The 14,610-nt window shown below is 39.7% G+C and overlaps 1 protein-coding gene across 1 annotated transcript in view; it reads right to left on the bottom strand.

Moving 5' to 3' along the window:
- Nucleotides 1–287: 287 nt before the first annotated feature.
- Nucleotides 288–14,610, bottom strand: part of LOC310965278 (voltage-dependent calcium channel subunit alpha-2/delta-3-like) — a gene marked incomplete at both ends in the record, with an annotated part of 33,367 nt that continues 19,044 nt past the window's right edge. Inside the window, 26 exons of the mRNA XM_083938783.1 lie at nucleotides 288–380; nucleotides 475–559; nucleotides 773–883; nucleotides 1,008–1,125; nucleotides 1,253–1,308; nucleotides 1,759–1,799; nucleotides 2,083–2,158; nucleotides 2,281–2,351; nucleotides 3,119–3,181; nucleotides 3,270–3,314; nucleotides 3,400–3,461; nucleotides 3,552–3,629; nucleotides 4,277–4,398; nucleotides 4,521–4,616; nucleotides 4,816–4,909; nucleotides 5,052–5,149; nucleotides 5,265–5,310; nucleotides 5,444–5,511; nucleotides 5,610–5,671; nucleotides 5,786–5,857; nucleotides 7,155–7,238; nucleotides 8,098–8,172; nucleotides 8,276–8,356; nucleotides 10,376–10,447; nucleotides 12,916–12,933; nucleotides 13,267–13,400. Coding sequence (XP_083794909.1) covers nucleotides 288–380; nucleotides 475–559; nucleotides 773–883; nucleotides 1,008–1,125; nucleotides 1,253–1,308; nucleotides 1,759–1,799; nucleotides 2,083–2,158; nucleotides 2,281–2,351; nucleotides 3,119–3,181; nucleotides 3,270–3,314; nucleotides 3,400–3,461; nucleotides 3,552–3,629; nucleotides 4,277–4,398; nucleotides 4,521–4,616; nucleotides 4,816–4,909; nucleotides 5,052–5,149; nucleotides 5,265–5,310; nucleotides 5,444–5,511; nucleotides 5,610–5,671; nucleotides 5,786–5,857; nucleotides 7,155–7,238; nucleotides 8,098–8,172; nucleotides 8,276–8,356; nucleotides 10,376–10,447; nucleotides 12,916–12,933; nucleotides 13,267–13,400 — 2,021 coding nt within the window. The remainder of the gene's footprint in view (nucleotides 381–474; nucleotides 560–772; nucleotides 884–1,007; nucleotides 1,126–1,252; nucleotides 1,309–1,758; nucleotides 1,800–2,082; nucleotides 2,159–2,280; nucleotides 2,352–3,118; nucleotides 3,182–3,269; nucleotides 3,315–3,399; nucleotides 3,462–3,551; nucleotides 3,630–4,276; nucleotides 4,399–4,520; nucleotides 4,617–4,815; nucleotides 4,910–5,051; nucleotides 5,150–5,264; nucleotides 5,311–5,443; nucleotides 5,512–5,609; nucleotides 5,672–5,785; nucleotides 5,858–7,154; nucleotides 7,239–8,097; nucleotides 8,173–8,275; nucleotides 8,357–10,375; nucleotides 10,448–12,915; nucleotides 12,934–13,266; nucleotides 13,401–14,610) is intronic.

The following is a 14,610-nucleotide window of genomic DNA, read 5'->3' as shown; positions in this document are numbered from 1 at the left end:
TTTCTTTCTCTAATTTCAGCACACATTCAGGACAACACAGCAGACTGTCAATGTCTGCAGTTCTCTGAGTCCCCAAGATCTTCCATTATTCTCAATTTCTTTTGCTGCACCACATCTGTTATGTTTTCTGCATTAATGGATGTGAGTCTCAGTGCTACAGATAAAGATTTTTTTTTCTTAGAGCGCTGCCTGTTGCAGAGGTATGAGTAAATTCATTTCTGATTGGCCATGTTCTCTATGTGTTTATAAGCATCTTCTTGATGATTGTCCAGTTCTGCTGCTGATGGTCACCTGCTGATGGTCGCTGCTATCAGAGCAAGCAGAGCTGCTGTCAGAGAACTGGAGAGGCGCGTCGCTGAACCACACTCCATGGCATTTTCCTGTACAAAACACAGTCGTGAGGGATACATATATATATATAACTGTGTAACTACATGTAGACACACGTATGCAGGCAAACACATGTCCTCATACCTCAGGGTGGAAAGGATGACATGAGTCAGGTTTCTTTCTGTCCTTCTGAAACTTCAGTCTGTCACATTTCAATGACTCGTTGTGTTCAAAGGTGTCAAGGATGTAAAACAATTAACAGAACATGTTCAGAGCAAAATACACACTACTCATTTAGGCTAATGCAACACTTGGTGGTGGAAGTCAAACCCTAAAGAAGAAATAAAACAATAGTCACTCAGTAACTCATATATTTTTGGTGATCTACTTTCTGTATCTGCTTCCACAAATCAAACATCAGTGTTTCGTCCAAAGGATATACATGATCTCGATGGGATCCATGGTTACTGACAGAGAACTGCTGCAGTCACACTTGTTGTCCACAACAACCATGAAAAGGTTGCTGCTGGGAATCTGCTGTATGACGAAAGATCTGCAGCCCAAACACAGACAGGGACTGGAATTAAACTGGTATAATATGATTAGTAGTCTACTGTTTCATACAGTTAGATATTGTTAGAAAAGGCGGATATGATTTGATCATTTGCTGTGCTTACCTGGTACAGCCCTCACAGTCAATGTTGCCTGTTGTTTCTTTGATGGTGCGTTCGGAGACATAGGCGGGGTATTCTGTATCACAAGGCACCATTGTGGTTTTACCCCGAGATCTCTGAGCTGAGCGTGTGACAAAGGAAGTGTAATTGAATTGCGGTAACAAAACCACCTACAAGCAGAAATGATTTCCAGTTCTTATTCTCATACGCGCTCTCACATATTCACCCCTGCAATGATTGACAGTTACCTTTAACCGAAAGATCCACGTTCCACCAGCTGTACAGGTTAAACTCTAGCAGAAAACTTCATAAAAATAACACAAAAATCACATTAAAATAGTGGCAGTTACAAGAAAGTCTTAATTAGTATAAGGGATAAGCATTCATTAAAAGTGCCTTAAAGGTATAAATTGTTAATGAGAAAATTATTTAATTACCATGTAAGCACAATAATAAAAGCAACCATTAACCAATGCATCTTGTTACTGGTCATGCTGAGTTATGAAGCAATATATCAGACTTACAAAGCAATATGTAAATGCCTTTATGATAAAACTAATGCTGTTTTTTCTGATGTTTATTATCCACTTACATCTCCACCCTTCAACTTATAACTCTTTGTTCTTATCAAATACTTACTATAATTGATCAAAACACCCTCATTATAAAGAGTTACCACATTGTGTATATCATATTGTGTAATTTATGGGCCCATGAAATGCAGTCTTTTTACATGTTTTTATGTTATTCTTACATGACAAGTTCAGTCAGGAGCCACTTAACAACAGTGAAGGGCTGAAAGAGAGAGAAAAGCATGTTATTTTCGATGTTAGAATCTAAAATGAAATATTGTTTAATGTTTTAATGAGTTCAGTTTAAGACTGTGCTCTAAACTGATGTTCCACCAGAGTGCAAACAGCGTTCACCACAAACTCTGAGGTAAGTTTTGAGGTCTATGCTGATGATTTTATCTTGGGGTGACAGTTAAGTATGTAGATGCAGAGTAGTGAACCACAGATGATAAAAGTATTGCTTCTCCATTTTTTAAATCTCCCAGCTGATGTTCTGTCTCGCTTACATCTGATAGAGTGCGTGCACTGTCGCTGCTGCCAGCATACTCTCTGCAGAGGGCTTGGTAATCGTATAGCGTGATCCTGCCACAGAAACAGAGCAGCAAAGTTTGTCAAAAAAACATCGGATATGACATTTAGAACAACTTGCTTTTAAAGTCAGGTATCAGTTCAGGATTAAGAGAAGTGTTTGCTGAGCATCAGACCTTTTGAAGGACCCCATTTGGAGAAGTTTGTTCATAACAGCACCCTCCACCTCACCAAAGAAGAGTCCTGTCTGAGAGAGAACTTATGTCAAAGCACACATGCACATAGGGGGACATGGGGACATCAAGTGAAAAAGGACTTCAGCTTGTAACTGAGTAAGTTGTAATTAAAGGTTTTCCATAGTTTTAAAATGGAAACACTTTAAATTAAGGTCCACTTTTATTGTTAGTTTATTGTTTGATTATTAGATTGTATATTATAAGAATTTATTAACCCTAACTAGGCATTGTTCTCACTTTAGACTGGCTGCAAAAAGCAGAGTTAGCTTTTAATAAGTGCATAATAATGTGTTTTATGTAGTCTTATTAACACGTAATGCTAATAAGCATCTTATAAGGACTTATAAGGCCCTTACTCTTAATATAAAGCTTTACCCAGTAGGAAACCATCTCACAGGACTCTGTGTGTTATATTATCACGTCTACTGATCTAATCTTATTGAATCTCTGTGGGATGTTCTGAAGTGAAAAATGTAAAGTAGACTTTTATTGCCTTCCTCCATCTTTCATCCTATTTCCCTCGAGATCCTTTACTTTCCTATTTGGGAGAATGGTCCCACAAGCACATTGTGGGGAAACATTTAAAGGTCCTGAGATGGGTGCTAAAACGCTGCATTTCAAACAGAGGGTGAATACAGGTATATTCACAGACAATATGGAAAAATTATGTGTTTTGAACATAAAGGACAACTGGAGCAGCTAAGGTAAAGAGGAGCATGTGTTCAGCTGTTTCCATTGTTTAAACTTTTGCTTGTAGATGTAAACATGCACGCAGTACCTGAGATTGTTCCTCTGTGACAAGAATGAAGCCATTGTTGTCAATGAGATAGCAGTTAATGTCCTGTCAGGAGGGTGAACAAAAAGATTGTGTTTACAAAATCATTCTGAAAAAAGAGATTCGAAAGCTAAAGTTATCTGACCGTTCTTACCGCATTATCGCAGCTAATGCTGCATTTTCCATCCAGAGCTGTACACTGAGCACAAAAACACAAGTAGTTAAACTTCACACCTCATCAAGAGCTCATTAAAACATGCTGCAGTAGTTGCCTTGTAGATTACCTGTCTGCAGGCGGTCCAGAACTTCCTCTGAAAGAACTCAAGCTTCATCTGGATTCCTACAGCTGAGCACAAGACCAAGCACATAAGATACGTAAAAATAAATCTTAACACAAAGACAATAATGATATGAAAGGTGGTTTAGAGGTTGTTACCTGCAACAATTGGAGACTTTCTGTCATCGAGAAGCTGAATTGCTGTGCTGGCCAAAACCACACTTTTATTTTCTAAAGCTGGAGATGAAGAGAATATAGTTTTTCAGATTACACTCTCTGCTCACTAGATGGTGCCCTTTACTCAGCATCCCTAGTTGGCAGGCTAAAAAGGAAACCACAGTACCAGTCCATTACATTACAGTCATGTTCGGTCAGAGCTCTTTCTGCAGCCAGATGACTCTAATAATTCTAAAATGGGTGCTGTGATAGGAACATTTCAGGTTATGAGTGGATGCAGTCATCATTAACAGAGGAAAGGTGGTAAATGTCCTGGAGAGTGGTGCTGAATTCTCCATCCTCTGGCTAGCAGACGTGGGCCACATAAAATGCATAAAAGCTGTGCGGGAGGTGAGCTGTGCTGCACATCTTATCAGTGGAAACCAGTAAAAACCAAAATCCATAACAGAAAGAGGGATATAGAAAACGATTGATTAAGTTGTTAAAATGGTAAATGACTAAAGCAACCAGATTAATTTCTGTAATGTTGCACTCGATAATTGAAAGTATATCAAGGTGAACTTATATATTGTAAGATGCAGATTATTTAGCAGCAATAGCGATGAAGTGTTGTGCGGGCTCAGGGAACTTCGATTATGTTCTGCACACTGTTTCTAATTTGCTCAATTCTTAATGTAACTCTCTTTCACTGGTTTTGCTCTGCATACCTGTGCTGAAGGGGATGGAGTAGAGAAATGTGCCAGGGACTTGCTCTGCAGCTCTCTTGTACCACAGAGGGAAGTGATCAGCATTAAACACGCCCTCCTTGTCCTCGGCTGTCAAGAAATCTCTGAGGAAGCAAAAAAAATGAGAGTGAGGCGAGGAGCAAAGGATTAGATTCATCAAGCACAATCAGGGCCTCGCCTCATGCTGTAAGTAATGATTAGGGGGATGTGGAGGAGCAAGACTCACTTATTGGAGAGCTGATCAGTGGGTACAAACAGGTTAGTCCTCGATAGGCCGGTGCGTGTCCCCAAGAAGGCGATCTCCACTCCTTTGTCTGAGTTCCTGATGGAAAAACGCACAACAATAAAGAAAAAGACACATCTGTCCATCACATGTTGGATATCTCCCTGAAAACACATTTGTATCATGCCACATTTAATTTAGGCTAGAAAACCATAATAGACAAGCTTCATAAATGATTTACTAACACTGTAACTATGGATGTAAAGAGAATATAAAGCTGAACCAAAAAGGTTCTTACTCTGACTTGTTGAGGGCTAGACCGGTCCAGTAGGCCTCCAGTGGAGCAGTGACCACAGCATCAAATAACACCTCCTGGATCAGCTCTCTGTCACCTGCAGACACAAAACATCCATCTCTTTATACGCTTTATATGATAACGCTTTATATGATAACGCTTTATATGATAATTAGACGTCTTAAACAGGCTCCATGTATTCCAGTAGTTTAGTCAGGTCTGACTCAGATGCCACTTACATTTGAGGTGCGGTCTGCGGCCTGTCATGAAGAGCTTGATGGCTTGAATCTGGGTCAGGTGACGGTGTTCATGCTGCTCCTCTGTGTTGCAGTAAGTCCTGTGGTCCAAACAGAGACTCACACTGTTACATCACAGGGCTCAACATCCCTGACGAACACAGAGGGATAACCTACATAACGCATGATTGCCCACTCGCGTAACCCCAGCTTTACCATTCATTTGCCAGGGCGACATCTGGCTGTTCCAGATCACGGAGCCCTGAAAAACACAAGTCAGTAACGCTTCAGCAATGCCAGCCTGGCTGATAACAATAAGCCCTTCCAAACAAGTAAGTCAGAGTGACATGCATCTCATTGAATTCAGACTTTTGTTAAGCGAGTACATGACATACCGGTTTCAAGTGACACATTTCCTCTGAAGAAGAACTTTCCATGACCTCTGGAGAGAGCAACTCCGACACTGGAGGCACAAACAGAGGAGAGAATCACGTTTAACTGTAACCGAGACATAAACTGACAGAAAGTCGTTTTAGGAATGTGATGAAACTTTTCCTCCACCTGAATGGTGTTCCTTTGATGTCAGTGTAGTAATAGTCATTGTGCATCTTCAGGACACGCCTCTAAAAGAGCAGAATGGATCACATTTATGGATTTACTCCTTGAGTTTAGAGACAGCAGAGAGAATAACCCCTCATCTGATAGGGGGACAAAAACATCTTTATCTGCAGCCTCACCCCTGTATCCACCGTCTTCTTCACCTCCATAGAGAAAGTCCCCGTCCTCCTGTTTACCATAGCATTTCGTAACTGAAAGATAGAGCACACAAAGAAGTTGAGACTGGGTCACTGATCGAGCAGCCTGTATGTGGATTAGGGCTGGATTTAAGAAAAATAATAGATAGATATTAAACTAGAAGAGTAACGGAGGGATCAATAACGCTCCAAGTTAGACTAGATTTTTTCAAGAAAGAAACGGGCATGGCACTTTTTAACGGGGTCCTTCGACTGATGACCTCAAGAAAACTGAATGAAAATGTCACTCACTGACTGTAGGGTCTGTGGAGTTGCTCTTTATTGTTTTAACTGCTGTAGTTGGGTCATGTTATATAAATTATATAATGCAACTGCTTCGGGGTCAATTCTTAATGTACATTAATTAATTAATATTTTAATAATACACCTGGTTAGAGGGTTCGTTGTAAAATTTATAGCATTAGTTCTCTGAGATATTGTTATCGCATCACATCGCATTGCATCGTATCGTATCATATCGCATAGTATAGTATCGCATCGCATCCCCTCACATCACATGGCATCGTATCGCATCGCGTTGCATCTTATTGCATCGTATCGAATCGCATCGAACTGCATCGCGTTGTATCACATGGTATCGCATGGTATCGTATGGTATCACATGGTATCACATGGTATCGCGTCGCATTGTATTGCATCTCATTGTATTGCATTGCATTGCATTGTATCTTATTTCATTGTATTGCATTGCATTGTATCACATCACATTGTATCGCATCGTATTGCATTGCATCGTATCGCATTGCATCGTATTGCATTGTATCACATCGTATCGTATCGCATTATATCATATCGCATGGTATCATATCGCATCGTATCGCACGGTAATGCATGGCATCGCATCGTATTGCACCATGTTGCATCGTATCGGATCATACCCCATGGTATTGCAGTGTCGCATAGTGTCGCATGTTATCCCATGGTATCGCATGGTATCGGGTCGCGTCACATTGCATCATATCATATCGTATCTCATCGCATCATACCGTGAGGTTGGTAGGCAATACAGATCCGATGTGAATGCCATTTTACTACAATACTGAAAACAGAGTCATACCTTGAGGAATAATTTGAAATACTAGATAATTTACTGGACACACTAGTGCACATGCAGTACAGTAACAATGGGAAATCACGGCAGTTGCAGTCACACAATGTTGCATGTGGACCAATATACAGTACATCTAGTTTCATACTGTACAATGACAATACCTTTTTTTTTCTATCTTCAAGTTCACAATTATTTTATTACCACACAGCCACAAACATACAGTACACAATTCATACATACGCTATCATACTTGTCTTCCCATTCCACCTCAGAGAGATCCACACTGCTGTAGTTGGGCTTCCTCCTCTTCTTACCGTCCTGATACTGCACAGAGAAACACAATACACACAATTTAAAGATCCATTTTGTGTAGTGACGTTTACGGCTTGAACATGTCCGCTACTCTAGCCATGTGTTAACTCTGCATGTGACACATAATTAAAAATAAAACTATTTAGAAAAGCTTCACTTTAATCTATCTTTTGTGCTAACATGAAAACTTGCTGTATGGTCTTATTCATCAAGTCTTGTTTTGGCGGTTTTGCTGTGTGATTATTTAACAAATCGTCTGTGAAATTAACTCTGTCAGGTAAATTAAAAGTGATTAGTATGATTGATGGGAAATCCTTGCTCACACAGGTCTACATCGATGTATTAAACTGTACATGTCAAACTCTGTCAGACTACTGTATGTTGTCTGGTCCACAAGAAACAGCAAGTCAATGACTACAACCACAGCACAGTTTTAGCCACAAAGAGACACAAAAAAACAACACCAACACACACAAACACACAGTTGCACAGAGAGGAATAGCACTAACACTGGCACACACAGATCCACTAGCACAGCCATAGCTCCTGAGGAACCAGCGGTCTCAGGGCGAGCGGCTGTGGTCTCTGCCAGCGAGTGTTAAGTTACCTCTGGGAAATCTCAGGCCAGCCAGCCCTATGAGTGGCCTTTATCCCTGCATGCATACATCAAAGGAAAAGGTTGGGATTACAGACTATACGAGCCCATTTAACACATTTGTCTCCGTGTGCCCTTGTTAACGGAGGCTTTCAGTTCATCATTTCCGTTACGTATACAATTGCATGGACAAAACCAAAAGGAAAAACAGGGTAAAGTCAGGGAATGCTGTGAGACTGTTTTGGTGTAAAAGCCAAGTTAAAGAGACTGAGTTACCAAAGGCCTGAGGTCTGGATGTGTCAGGATGTAGCCATTGTTTGTGATGGCAAACGCATACCCATGGATTCCTAACTAGAGACACAAAGTGAGAAACATGAGTAAGAAATGAAAGGAAAAAAAGAATATTATTGAACTCAATTATTCTACACAAAAGTACAAGAACAGCGGATTGCACCATATGTTTAGGGATGAGCTTCATCAGCTCCTGCAGAGGGATGTCTGTTCCTACGACCCCCAACAGAATACCCTGGTTCTTCTGCATGAAGAGATTCAAAACAGACAGAAAACAACTTTAGATGAAATCTGCACGAATATTCACTGACTGTAACACTGGTGAAAGAAGATCCTGGTAAAAGTATAGAGACATAAAATGTACTTAATGTATTAAATGTAAAAGGACTTTGGTATTTAAATACGTGTCCCCTCTGACTGATATGTTATAATATACGACATTGTTAGATAATACTGATTTATCAGTGAGTAAGCAGGGTTTTACTGCTGCTTAAGGTGGAGCTATTTTTAAATACTTTATACACAGGTAATTTAATCCAGAGGGTTCCAACCTGTCGATCCCCTCCATAGGGTCTCAAGATAAATCAAAATACAACATTTACAATTCTTTTGGGGATTTTCTCCAATCTCTTTGTTCTGCGATGTAAGGAATTTTACCTCTTTGTGCATTGAACAGTTGATTGAAATGACACTAAAATACAACCATTGGAAAAGTTTAGAGTAAATGTCTCTTTGGTGGAGTTGCTAACAACTCATAGACACCTGAAATGTGAAAGAAGTCCCAGCGGGATGTATTTATAAGGGATAACAAACCATTTATTCTTGAACAATGCATTGAATTGAATAAACTTATCGTATCTTTTTTTGTTTGTGTAAAATCTTAATCTGAAAATGGAAAATAGTTAATATAGCTGTCAAATAAAAGTGATTTCATGTTTCACTTGTGCGCAAAAGATAATTAAATTGTATAAACGATAAAAAATATTATCTTTCAGTTCTGGTGGCTCTGAAATAAAACATGTGGGAAGTAGTGTTGCTTTCGTCAACGAAGATTTTTACGAAATATTGTCGCCAACGAACCTTTACCACGTGAGGAAAACTAGACGAGACGCAACGTGAATGCTGGTCATGTGACGATAACTATAATTCATTATATAAAGCAATGTCGTTGACGAATAAAAAAGAGACGAGATGCGGTTTACAATATAAAAAATATGCTAAAATTCTCTTCATTTTCGTTGACCAAAACGAGGCGAAATAACGTCGTTTCGTCTTGTTTAGTCACGTTATTATTAATATTATTATTACTTTGCAGTTTTTCTGTTTCCTGTGTCTCATGTCTGGGTGAGGTCACTTCCTCAATCCCCTCACGCGGCATTATTTAGATTCAGAAGATGCAGCTGCTGTGGGTTAGCGTTAACAACAACGAAAAAAGAAAAAATGAGAACAAAGTCTGACATCGAGAAAGGGACCTATGGCCGGCCAGCCGGGGATTGTCTTTGGGAGAAAAAGAAGAAACAACATTTGGACACACTTTCGTTACACAGATGTGTAAAAAGAAAGGGAGAAATGTGACCACAAAATCACAGGAAAAAACACCACGAATCTTAAGAGACATCTCAGGGCATCCCATAATGAAATTTAGGTAATTCAAGACATTAAAGTAACGATACTTTCTGTTTTAGAAAGCATATGCGACATGTCAACTCATGAGGCTACGGTTAATGTGTCACATTTTAACGTTAGCTTTAGATGTTAGCCACTGGAGCTGAAAACAAGACAAATCTGTGTGACTAGCGTGTGTATGTATATTTGTTTGTGAGAGAGTGTAACGTGTGTTAACGTGAGTGTAAAGTGGGATGGCTAAAAGAAAATGTTGGTTTCGTCTATACTACTAGGTACTTTTATTATATTGATTAAATATAATTGCATTTCTAAAAAGACACACTAATATACAATTTTCTTTGAATAAAACTAGACTTAAATGTCATCAGTTTTCGACGACTTAAACTAGACAAAAATAGTCATGGACAATTCTGACTAAAATAAGACTAAAACTTGACTAAACTAAAAAGAATATAACCGTGACTAAATCTAACAAAAAATAAAATTATAGCTTGACACAAAGACTAGACTAAAACTAAAAGTAAAACAGGCCGCCAAAAACAACACTAGTGGGAAGTAAGATAGATGGATTTGAGAAGGCTAGACTATAAAAGTACTTGAACAGAACATCATGTCACTGACTCACTCACTCACTCACCGTTTCATTCTTTGTGCTGAAAACAGGCATGGCGACTGTAGTCATCAGACTTGGCCCTTTTTTGTCTTTCAACTGAAATAAAGAAAGAATATCAAACTGTTGGATGCTGTGTTTTATCTGAGTAATCCCACTGAGGTGATTGTCAGCAGCAGAACTCTGATCAAGTTTGTATGTATCCGTCAAAACCAAGAACTACACAGAGAAAGACACACATTTAAAGTGTATTATCATGCCTACAGAACATTTCACTCAGCATTTTCTAATCAGTACATCTTATACATTCTGACAAGAGTTACACATATATTTTACTGCATATCTAATTCAGATGGAAGGAGTCTCTGTTTGTCTGTCCTTCGATTGTCTCAGTAACTGTTCCAATCGACTTCACACTTGGTGGGTGTATTGCTGAGAAAAGTGCAGTGGTGATTGCAAGCTCTTGATCTCTTGGACATATTTATTAGTGTAATGCATTATGTACTATCTGTTTACTGTTTTGTATTGTGAGGGAACCCCTATTAACGGTTACACCGCCGAACAGCCTGCTGGGTACAGCTTGCTCTCCATCAAGAAAAGATGAAGAACGAGAGACCAGACTCAAACATTTCAAGCATCAGCGATCTAACTTTCGGTAAGAACACTTTTTGCGCCAGGAAAAGCCTGATCCCAAATAGCCAGCTGTTAGCAAACACACTGTTCTCATTCACTGTTCGTACATATAACAACGGAAAGTAGTGTACTGTAATGTGTGTAATCCACGTATTTATTACAGTAGAAATTACATCCAGAGCAAAGAAGGAAATCGGCTAATGTGGAAGATGACACATATACTAAAGCATTGCTAGGGGATGCAACTATGTCAGGCATATTGCTCAGAAAGCGCAGTGTCAAATGTGAAGTTGTTTGGATGAGCAGTTCTCGAGGGAGCTGCAATACCGGAGGCCAAGCAATCGGCCTGTTACTAACGTTTTGAACGGGCACTGCACTAGTGCATGCACTTGACAAACTGAAATGCTACAAAAGGAAGATGCTATTAATGCTGTTAAAACAATAAATGTATTCCTAAAAAGACTTCTTAACTATCAAATGATAATCATTGTTAATGGGTGGAAAAGCATTTTTGTTGCACTCTTTTCACATGGTGCGGTAGTTAATTACCAATGAAGAGGCAGCCTAATCAATATGAAATTCAATTAAAATTTCCAGATAGAAAAAAATTCTCCTCCAATTTCAGGACTTGACAGTAATTAATTCAAAAGTTACATCGACATAGAGCAGTAAGGAAAACAGAAAAAGGTCTCACAAACTCAGAGTACTACTTGACTCAGAATTTAATTAAAAAGCAGCATCCGAATGAATTCCTGCAGATTCATCGAGGAGGATCCTGGTTGCAGTCTTTCTGCTCTGAACTGTGTGAGTCTCACGTAGGGCTCATAGGATGAAGCCTGACATAATTAAGCACCTGAGCGCTGTTAAAGTGGGTCTGCTATTTCCTCACCTCACAGCTGAGTGCGCATAGGTCCCCGTTTGGGTGTGTGTGTGTGTGTGTGTGTGTGTGTGTCAGTGTGTTCGATGTTCATTTGTGTGCGTGCATACATGTGAAGCAAAGTCTGAACTGCAGTGTGTACTATCTAGCTTGACAAAATGAAGAATGGTGGGTCCTTAAATTCATCACAACACACTATGGAAGAGGAAGCTGAACTGCTTTAGTTCACACACACACACACACACACACACACACACACACACACACACACACACACACACACACACACACACACACACACACACACACACACACACACACACGCGCACACACACACACACACACACACACACACAGGTAAAGCCACGGATGCCTAACCTCCACCTCCCCCTTCCCTCTTTCTCTTTCTTGGTCTCCTCTCCAATGTCAGTTTTAATATGGGCTTTAGGAGATAAAATGCAATGATCCACAGAATGATGAATGGTGTGTCAGAGGCTGAGATACAAGAGCATACACTCCAGAGGACAATCTCCCAACCCTTCTGTGTGTGTGTTTGTGTGTGTGTGTGTGTGTGTGTGTGTATGTGTGTGTGTGTGTGTGTGTGTGTGTGTGTGTGTGTGTGTGTGTGTGTGTGTGTGTGTGTGTGTGTGTGTGTGTGTGTGTGTGTGTGTGTGTGTGTGTGTGTGTGTGTGTGTGTGTGTGTCTGTCTCCATACAATAAATGCTCCTCTACTGCTCCAGCCCCTCAGAGCGAAGAGTCTCTACTCATTTTAGATGTCCAAGGAAATATTAAAGCATAATTTGGAAAAGTAGGGACCATAAGCAGCTATTTAACCTTTCAAGTCACTTCTACTTTAAACAACATGACTCAAATTTGCGGCGTCTCAGTGGAAAACCTTTATTACTTGCTCACAATCTCCTTTCTGATACTTGTTCACAACTACTTCCTACAGCACCTGATTGATTCTTTTATAATAAGACAACAAATACATTATGTTTCTTGCAAATATGATTAGACCATTAAACACATAAACATCAAATCACATGTTGATATTTACCTTATGAGCCTGGGAAAGCTGCAATGACAGAGACACATAAAGATTGAATCGTCGAGTGGATTAAAGCCTTCACAATGTGCATTGAATTTATGGACGCAGATGCACGAGGTGTGTGTGTGGGGGGTGGGGGTGGGATCCATGCAGATTAATGAAGCTCATAATGAGGAATCCTTCAAGCAGCATTAAGAGTAATGATTAGAAAGCAAACACACACATGTGCACACTTACTGTACAGTACGAGGGTGGACAAAATAACATGAATCCTACCACAAGCATGCAGTCTAATACACACATGTGATTTGGAAATCACACTGCATCAGTCTAAGAGGTAAAACACCACAACACACTTACAGCACTGTCCACGTAAGCTTCAGTCCACACGGTGTCATGCTCGTGGTCGATAACCTTCGGGCGGCTCATGACGTGAAGATACCTCATCACGTTCTCCTGAACGTCTGCTAAGGTTGAGATCTGACTGAAATATCCTGCAATTAAACACACACACACCCACACACACACACACGCACACACGCACACACGCACACACGCACACACGCACACACACACACACACACACACACACACAGTATACATGTCTTCCACAATGTGAAGTTACAGATATATTTGGACTATTTAAGACTACACAATACATATTAAAACTGATATTCAATGGTTGAGTTTAGTCGTGCATCTGAAACTTAAACTTAAACTCTAAAAGTTCTGTCAGCAAACAAGTTTCCACCATCCTCATCCAGCTTCGTCGTCAGAAAAAAAGGTTGGCAATCTATGTTTCAGCAAACCACAAAAACATTGATATGAAATGTATATCACCCTTTTACATCTGTATTAGACTTACCAGGCTTTTTAACTCTTTTACAACCATCCACATCAATATTACACGTCGAGAGCAAGTGCTCTGAAAGACATGTGACGTAGTTTAACAAGCCTCAAACGCCACTTACTTACACACACAAGACTTTCAAACAGAGACTACGGTTTGTGTCGCGTCCGAAGTGAAAGGAGAACTTAATTACATTACAGACACCACAATCCTATCCCAAATTGAACCATTTATTTTTGTTGCAGTTCTGTTGCCTAAATAGAGGCTGTAGAAATTGAATTCACAATGTTTACTATGTGTTTAAACTTCAACTGAGGAGTGTCAAAAAGTATCATTATTTGAAGCGTTAGAAGTTGAACGGTTTATAGTGGATAGGAAATTCTGAGATTCAACAGATCTGTGTTTTACAGATATGTACAATGCCATTATTTTTAGGCAAAGGCTACTTACACCTGGAGAAGTAATAATTAGAAGTGGATGCTATTCAAACCCTGGTGAAGGTATCAATATATGCTATTTAAACCCTGGTGTACCTTATAAGGCAAAGACTATTTACACGCTGGTACAAATATCAATGCATACTATTTGTACCAGGATGTCAGTAGCAAAGGCTATTTTCACCCATTTTTTTCACAATGAGCTACCACAATACTACACTTCGTCACTCTTTGAGAAGGTAGATGGGGGTCAGGTGTAAATAACCGGATCGCATGGCAGAGGCTATTTTCATCCGGGTGTAAATATAGGAAATATAATAAAGTGAGCTGGCTAAATCAGGTTAACTTTTAATGGAAAAGAAAGGACAGGAACCCACTCATTAACGTGCCTTTAATTGTGCACACAAACACTACTGT

This window comes from Echiichthys vipera (genome assembly GCF_963691815.1).
Source record: "Echiichthys vipera genome assembly, chromosome: X".
Taxonomy (NCBI): Eukaryota; Metazoa; Chordata; class Actinopteri; order Perciformes; family Trachinidae; genus Echiichthys; species Echiichthys vipera.
Note: the sequence above shows the minus strand (reverse complement) of the source record. Positions and strands in the feature narration are given on the sequence as shown.